Raw genomic sequence first — 8,702 nt, forward strand, 5'->3', positions numbered from 1 at the left:
ACGTGTCACTGCAACAGCGATACGTGCTGAGAAGGAGAGGCTCAGGGTGCTTAGAAGAGTAACAAGGGGATTTGACCTAGTCTGGGAAATCCAGGAAGGTTTCCCTGAGGAGGTGACATTTGAGCTGAGACATGAAGGAGGAACAGGACTTAACCAGGCTGTGAGGGCAAGTGACGAAGGAGCTTTCCTGGTCCCAGGACCCACTAGTAGGGAGGCTCTGTCATGGGAGAGGGCCCTGCGGGTTGAAGGAACTTAAAGTTTTGTGTTCTTGGGGCCCAAGGAGCTATGAGATGAGGCTGGAAAGCCAGGAGGAGCCCAACTATGCCCAGGCCACATGGCCTTGGTCAGGACTTTGGTCTGTATTCCATAGAAAGAGGACAGTGGTGACATGATGCAATTCTTTATTGACAAGGATTGATCGCTGTTTGGGATATCTTTAGGCAGGAGGGAGGTGTAGTTCCTGCAAGGGGCCCATAGATGCTTCTGAAGCTGTTAATCTACTGTTTGACCTGCATGAGGATTACTTGGTGTATTCACGTTGTGATAATTCATCTAGTTGTATATTTATGATTTGTTCACCTTTTTCTGTGTATATTATATTTGAATTTTTAAAATAGTTTTAAAAAATGAAAGTCACTCTAGAAGCAAATGGGTGTCCTAGTTAGAAGATTGAAAGGTTGTCCTGAAGAAAGATGGTAAAAGCTCGGAGCAGGGAGTAGGCAGGGCTGATGGAGTGAAGCTGATAAGAAATGTGCAGAAGAGAAAATAGACAGGACTTGAGGATCCATTGCAAACAAGGCTTGGCAGGGGATGATGCCCCGTGTCAGGCTTGTGCAATCTAATCGAGTGAGATGCCGTCCCTTGTGGTGGAAGGGAGCGTGGGCCAGAGTAGCTGAGGGACTGTTACTGCTTTAGAAAAAGGAAAACAGTGCGGGGCGAGGGCCCTGGTAGGGCTGAGTCGGATCATCACAGATGTGGCCTCTGGCTGGTTGCTGTGCTGGGAGGCCCAGCACTGACATGCTGATGAGGCTCCTGCCCAAACACCAGCCCCTCAGTGGCTCATTGGCACAGCTCCTTGGGAGCACAGCCTTTACCAGTTGCAACCTGACATCTGCACCCAGCTGTCATCTGCCCCAGAAGGTCTCTATCCTGGCTTCCAGCAACCACTGCAACTTGGCAGCTATTCTGGGCTGGGGAAAGTGGTGGTGAAGGGGGCAGGTTGCATTGTCCTTCTACGTGGAGCTGAAGAACATGGCTTCTTGGCCCTAAGAATTTGCTTTCCTTTCTGATGCCGTGAAGTTTCTTGGGGAAAATCTCGGCTCTTTGTGTTATTCCTGGCCTCTCTACATGCTTGCCTTTTGTCCACTTTGATATGTGGTAGTAACCCTCTCGAGAAGGGAAGGAAGTCAAGGAGAGCAGGCACTGGAACGCCCATCTATGCAGTTGGCTTCCCCTTAAACCCCAACAGCTTGGGGGCCTGCGGGTGGCACCATCATTCTTTCCCCCTAAAAAAAAAACATGGATCAATTAATACGTGTTGAGCACCTACCGTATGCTAGGCACACTGTTCTGAAAGCCGAAGATGTATCAGTGAACCAAACAGATGGAGACCCCACCCTGCTTCAACTCTAGAGGGGGATGGAGAGACAGAAAGTAAAACTCAACTTGATAAGTAACTAAATTATATATGTTGGAAGGCGGGCAGTGATACGAAAAGAAAAGAAGAGATATGTTAGGATACAAAGGTCAGGGAATGTCAGGGTGGGGCTGTTGTAATTTTAAATAAGGTAGTCAGGGCAAAGCCTTGTGGAGATGGTGAGAACATGAAGGTAATAGTAAACAGCAAGGACAGAATCCATGAAATGTGCCACACACATAGACAACCAACATGAACAAAATGTAGCTGCTTCTTTGTTTAAATTTTGTTTTAATCTAAACAGGCAATACACATACATGCTCTCGTTAAAAAAAAAAATGGAATGTTCGAGGGCTGGGCATGGTGGCTCATGCCTGTAATCCCAGCACTTTGGGAGGCTGAGGCAGGCAGATCACCTAAGGTCAGAGTTCGAGACCAGCCTGACCAACATGGTGAAACCCCGTCTCTACTAAAAACACAAAAATTAGCCAGGCATGGTGGTGGGCCCCTGTAATCCCAACTACTCAGGAGGCTGAGGCAAGAGAATCGTTTGAATTCGGGAGGCAGAGGTTGCAGTAAGCTGAGATTGTGCCATTGCACTCCAGCCCGGGGGACAGAGCAAGACTCCATCTCAAAAAAAAAAAAAAAAAAAAAAAAGGAATGTTCACCTGGACCACACCCCTCCCCTCTTGCACCCCATCCCAGCATAATCTCTTTTCAATTTGGTCCGTATCCTTCCTTTTTTTCTGTTTATAGACATTTCTAGTAGGTGGTGAGCATGGTGACTTATTTTATGTCAGCTATCCTCCCCAGCTTGTTTGTTCCACCTGACAACTCTTGAACATCTCCCCACGCCAGCCCCTGTCAACCTACTTCATTCTTTTTAAGTGCTATGTCATCTGTCACTTTATAATTTTAGTTATTTTTCTGCTGATGAAATTTTGCTTATTTATGGTTTCTTTGCTGTTACAAATAGTGCTGCAAGGAACAGATTTGTTACATAGGTATACACATGCCATGGTGGTTTACTGCACCCATCAATCCGCCATCTACATTAGGTATTTCTCCTAATGTGATCACTCCCCTAGCCCCCTACCATCCAACAGGCCCTGGTGTGTAATGTTCTCCTCCCTGTGTCCATGTGTTCTCATTTCATGTTCAACTCCCACTTATGAGTGAGAACATGTGGTGTTTGGTTTTCTGTTCTTGTGTTATTTTGCTGAGAATGATGGTTTCCAGCATCATCCATGTCCCTGTAAAGGACAGAACTCATCCTTTTTTATGGCTGCATAGTATTCCATGGTGTATATGTGCTACGTTTTCTTTATCCAGTTTATCACTGATGGGCATTTGGGTTGGTTCCAAGTCTTTGCTATTGTGAATAATGCCACAATAAACATACGTGTGCATGTGTCTTTATAGTAGAATGATTTATAATCCTTTGGGTATATACCCAGTAATGGGATTGCTGAATCAAATGGTATTTCTAGTTCTAGACTCCCCCTATTTAATAATGATGCTGGGAAAACTGGCTAGCCATATGCAGAAAGCTGAAACTGGATCCATTCCTTTCATCTTATACAAAAATTAATTCAAGATGGATTAAAGACTTAAATGTAATACCTAAAACCATAAAAACCCTAGAAGAAAACCTAGGCAATACCATTGAGAACATAGGCATGGGCAAAGACTTCATGACTAAAACACCAAAAGCAATGGCAACAAAAGCCAAAATAGACAAATGGGATCTGATTGAACTAAAGAGCTTCTGCACAGCAAGAGAAACTATCATCAGAGTGAACAGACAACCTAGAGAATGGGAGAAAATTTTTGCCATCTATTCATCTGACAAAGGGCTAATATCCCCAATCTACAAAGAACTTAAACAGATTTACAAGAAACAAACAACCCTATCAAAAAGTGGGTGAAGGATATGAACAGACACTTCTCAAAAGAAGACATTTATGCAGCCAACAAACAGATGAAAAAAAGCTCATCATCACTGGTTATTTGTCCTTTCAATAGATACTGCCAGCTTGCTCTCCTGACTTCCTCTTGAGAATATAAACACATTATACATACAGTTTCTTTCTAAAGGGGACCATACAGTATATAACCTTTTCCTATCTGATTTTGACCCATAAGATAGCAGGGATATTTTCTTTCAAACAGGCCTCTGGCCTTCAAGTGAGGCTTGTTGCTTTCTCTCCAGGACTTCTCCAGGCCTCGGCCGCCCCAGAAGGCACTCCCGGCGAACCCAGTGCCAGGCCGCAGGAGCCTCCCCAGGCCAGGGGGTGCATCCCCACTGCGGACCCCTGGTGCTGGCCCTCAGCACTCCCGGCCTTTGGCAGCACCTGCCCCAAAGGTGAGTCCATGGGAAGCCCCCAAGGTGAAAGCTGGTACCAGAGGGCTCCAGGGGGACAGGTGTAGAGTTGAGAAAACGAAGCAATTCATGCTTCTTGTGGTCTGGACTGAACTTCCAGAACAAAAACCAAGGGCAAAACATTCATGTTTCTTGGTGCCTGCTTGACTGTGGAGTTTTGGCTTCATGTGAAAGTTGATGCTTAGAATCCCGAGCTGCGGTGGCTTCAGTCCTGCCCCTGCACGTGACCTGCGGAGGGACCCTGAGCAAGTCCCTCTTGAGTCTTTTTCCTCATTTGTACAGAGGCAATGATGGGCAGTAGTACCAGCCCCATCAGGTTGCTGTGAAGAGCAAGGCAGTGCATTAGTAGAAGCCACCTGGTCTGCGGGAGGCTGTGCACACTTGGCCCCTCCTCGTACCTCTTCTCTGTGGCTGACAGTCTCAGTTTGCCAGTCTTGGGAGTTGGGTCAGAAAGGGATGTGGTGAAGAAGCTGGCTGACCACCCTGTATTCCCATGAGGCACCGGGAAAACTATGGGCTGTGCTGCTGCCTTAGCAGAGAAGGAAAGAGGAAGGGGTGACTGGTCAGTTTGAGACAGTGGCATCCACCACACCCCTCCTTGCAGGACTGATGGTCTGGGTGAGCGGACACACGGATGCACTTCACAAGAAGCCTTTGTTCTCAGTGGGTGGTCCACCCCTTCTTGTAAAATCAGGAGGATGACTCCCCCTTGATCCCACTGATAAGCATCAAGCTGATGTCTCTCTCCCTCCCTTCTTTTTCTTCCCAGTTTCCAGAATACAGATCACAGAGGGCTGGAGGGATGATTAGCTCGAAAATCTAGACCTGTCCAGGGGGCTTCTCCCTTTCCTTGAGCTCTCTGGACACTGCAGAGGACGCATGGCCATGGAACCCTGAAGAAGCATGTCTGGCCGCCGCCTCTGATCTCCTCCCACCCTCCTCCAGGAACCTCCACATCTCCAAAAATCTCCTTGTTGACTCAGTGCCTCCTCGGCTTCCTTGGAAGCCCAGAGGGACTACGATCCAATGGCTTCTAGGTGTTGTTTTGTGCAATATACAGCCCCAGGTAGGGAGGGGAGAGGAGAGGAGGGTGAATGGCAGCTTCTCCTCCAGACTCCTAGCCCCGAGGTGCTGATGGAGATGATCAAGGCTGGCAAGCCCCTCAGGCCAGCTCATCCATTCACTCCTGGGGTGTAGGGCACGCAAAAGAGCTTCCCATTGCTTCTGCTCTCCTCAGAGGTCCCGGGCTGGACAGAGGCTGGTACTTACCCACTCCTTTTAGCTTTTAGGGATTAAAGAAGGGTCAAGCCAGCCACTGCTGTGGCTCTGTCCAGGGCTTGGTTGAGGGAACGGCTTCTGGCTGTATGGCTGCATGTGACAAGCCAAGTCCCCTCCCACCTCTCCCCAAACCCCTGCATCCCCTTATTCACACGGGTCACTCTGACTCAGACAGGTACTATTCATAGGCAGTGTAGACAACAAGAGGAGCCTGGGCTTGGGCTTCCTCTGAGTCGTGATGCCAAAAGTTGCGACTCCTGACTCTGGATAATTTTTAGTTGCTTTTTGTTTTTTCTGCTGCACTTTCCTGGTGCCCCATGTTTTTCTCTCTTCCTTCCCCTCTCATTCCCCTTCTAAGTGTGGTGCTTTGGTGGGCAAACCCTCAGCAGCCCTGACCTTCTGGTGAACAGGTGCTTGTGACCTACAAGTCAGAGTCCTCTGTCACAGTCGGCCACTGGATTTCCCGCATTGGCTCTCAGGAGTGTGACCAGAGTAGACTTGGGGCATGGCCATGTGGTCATATGTTTATTTTTCATTGTGTTTTGTGACCTCAGCAGGGTGGGGGTCTTCCTCCGTAACTCTCTGAGCTAAATCTAGTGAGGTCCCCCCTTAGGAAGCCCAGCTATTTACAAAGTACACACGAGGGAGCCAGCCTGCCCTAGTGGCTGGTCATTGACTTCGGGCTGGACCGTTGCCTTCTGAGCAGAGAACGGACCCATTTCTGGGAGCTGCCTGAGATCACTGGAGGAGGCAGCCAGCAGCAGCTGGGCTGGAACAGTCAGAGCTGGGAGCCTCTTCCTCAGCTCAGCTTTTTGTCATTCACTGCCTTTTGTTCTCTGTCTGGTCACTGCCCTTACCTGACCCTCACAGAAAGAGAGCTCTGAGCAGGTGAGGGGCTCTGCGGGGGCTCCTGTCTTCCCTGCAGCAGGGAGGGAGGGCCACGTGGTGCTGTGCTAGATAGGACGGTTTTTGCAAAGCGCCTGGAGATGTTTTCTGGGAGATTGACTCCCACCCCACAAAGGTGCTGGGTAGTTCTCTGGACAGGAGCTGGCTTGACTCTCACTCCTCTGAGGCTTTTCTGGGGCCTCCTCCTGTCCTGCCATGAGCAATTGTTTGCCCTTGAAAACCTCACTGCAAGGCTGAGGCTGAGCTTCTGATTCACCACTCCAGGGCCTCCTTAGAGTTCTCTGCATACAATAGGTGCTTCTTGGATGTTCTTGGGTTTGGAAATAAGTGGAAAATACGGGCTGTATCCCTGGGGGAAAAGCCTGGGTTGGGTTTAGAAAGATCTCAGGAAAATGAGTTTCTCTTCCCTCAGGGTGGCGGTGATACAGGTTCCCCATCTCCCTGCCGTGGGCCATCCTTGCTCCGGAGATCCATTCCCCACCTTTCCTGTGGCCTGATTAAGTCAGGAGACAATCTTTTATTTAAATGCGCCACCCTCTGCCTCAAGGCTTTGGTTCCTGGAAAGTAAAGGTGAAAACATCCCCCTTAACCCCCCTGCAAAACAAACAAGCAACATCCTCAAAACCCAACCCCATGCCTCGCAGAGGTTCCCGTGGCTTCTCCAGCCTTTCTCCCTCACATCAGGAGGTAGATGGTTCTGAAGTGACAGCGCCACAGTCATAATGACTGCGTGATCCGGCTGAACCTGCAGTCCACCCTCCCTGGAACCACACCAGAAAGAGGCCTGAGTTGTTGTTTTCTCGCTTTTTGTTTTGTTTTATTATTTTCCTATCACCTCCATCCCATAAAGTTGTACTGTGAACTAGAAGATGGTGGAATGTTTTGGAATTTGATAGACTTTCGGCAACCAGTTCTACTGATGCTTCTTCACTCCTGGCTCTATTGAGGAAGGCTGCCCAGGAGGAAGACTGGCCATTGTGCATCCCCTTTTCTCTCCAGTGCCCAGTATGCTGTTTTGAGGTGTCAAATACAAATAAATCTGGGCTTAGGGAAGGAGAGACCTTATTCCAAAGCACGATTGCAGAAGGGGAAAGGGAATATTGCAAAGGGGAGAGGAAGGGGCCTTATGGGAATTGTGACAAGGCTCAGACCCACCGATGGCAAGATCTGCAAGTGTCTCAAAGCCCAGGCAGAAAAGGCCTTTTCTTTTATTGGAAGAATTAACATGGCTAGAAAGAGCCATGTTCAGGGAATGACTTTGTGCCCAGCCTTTTTTTTTTTTTTTTTTTTCCCCAGGGGAGGGGCTGTTTGCTGGCTCAGGCTGAGGGTGGGTCAAAGTCCAGGGTTGGTGGGGAGGAGGGAAACTTAACTCAAGTTTGGGTTAGTGAGTTACAAGCTCTTTGTGCAGATGGAGATGTAGGCAAATCTTTTTAAAAGTGAAATTAACCTCCTGCTAGTTTTACAACCCAATAATTTTTTTTTTTTTTTACAGGCCTTGGAGCCATCTCTAAAACAAACCTCAAGGGATTTAGTGCCCTATCTCCCTGTCTCTGTAGAAGCTTTAGCCTGGGCACCTGGCTCCATCTTGTAACTGCCTGCTAGCCATAGGTTCCTCTCTGCCTTGCTGGCTTCTCCCTATAAAAGTAAAGCCCTTTTCTGCCCCAGCTCTGAGACACTTGCAGATCTTAAGGTCTGAGACTTGCTGATTTTCTGGTTGGAGAGTTTTTTGTACTGCCATAGACCCTTCCCCGTGAAGCAATAGCCCCTCACTACCTCCTGCAATAGGCCTTTCCAATAAAGTCGCTCCCTGCCTACTTCCTAATTTATTCCTATTTGACAGAAGGTATGGAAGACTTGCAATTTGAAAACTGGGGACCAGTTCCAAAGTCAGTCATCGTGTTAACCACGTGTATAACAGCTCTGCTGGACACCCAAGAAAGCCATGGGAACACCAACTGGAAAGGTCCCCTTCCCGAGGGAAGCCTGCGAAGGAGAGGTTCTGTAGAATCCAAGCCCACACTTCCAAAGTCACCCCCCACACGTCCTCTCACACCGTCCACTGTGCGTCCGTATGTGTCTGGGATCCAGGGCAATGTGAATTTTCTTTTTATTTGGAGATTGTTCACGGAAAACAGATCTTCTTCTCTCTTGTCCACCTATTAATTGTTTACAATATTTGTACATCTATGCAAAATACTTGAATGGGCCATGGTGCCTTTTTTCCTTGTTTGTATTTAATTAAAATGAATCGTTTGTCATTTGCAATGTTATCTGGTTTGGCAACTCTTTATTGCGTGTTTGTTGTAATGTCCTGCTGCTCAGATTAGATAAGATTCATGATGTGGACTCCAGAAAGAGTTCCCACAAGGACCATGAGTTCAGCCTATAAAGCCATCATGGTGGACCCGGAGCCACAGCAAAGCCTGTGTTTTCGTATGACCAGTAGAGGGGGCTGTGTGTCTTTGCACCTGGACGCAGGCTGCTTATTAAATCCTGAGA

General features: G+C 48.2%; 1 protein-coding gene across 4 annotated transcripts in view; it reads left to right on the forward strand.

Moving 5' to 3' along the window:
* LOC105482367 (ADAM metallopeptidase domain 19) overlaps positions 1-8,473 on the forward strand; it is a 136,514-nt gene extending 128,041 nt beyond the window's left edge. For 2 of the 4 annotated variants that reach the window (XM_071098155.1, XM_071098156.1), the window contains one exon: positions 3,849-4,780. In XM_071098155.1, coding sequence (XP_070954256.1) covers positions 3,849-4,166 — 318 coding nt within the window. In that variant the 3' untranslated portion in view covers positions 4,167-4,780. The other 2 variants (XM_011742414.2, XM_011742413.3) reach the window with 2 other exon arrangements.
* The last annotated feature ends 229 nt before the right edge of the window (positions 8,474-8,702 follow it).

This window comes from Macaca nemestrina, chromosome 6 (assembly GCF_043159975.1).
Source record: "Macaca nemestrina isolate mMacNem1 chromosome 6, mMacNem.hap1, whole genome shotgun sequence".
NCBI lineage: Eukaryota > Metazoa > Chordata > Mammalia > Primates > Cercopithecidae > Macaca > Macaca nemestrina.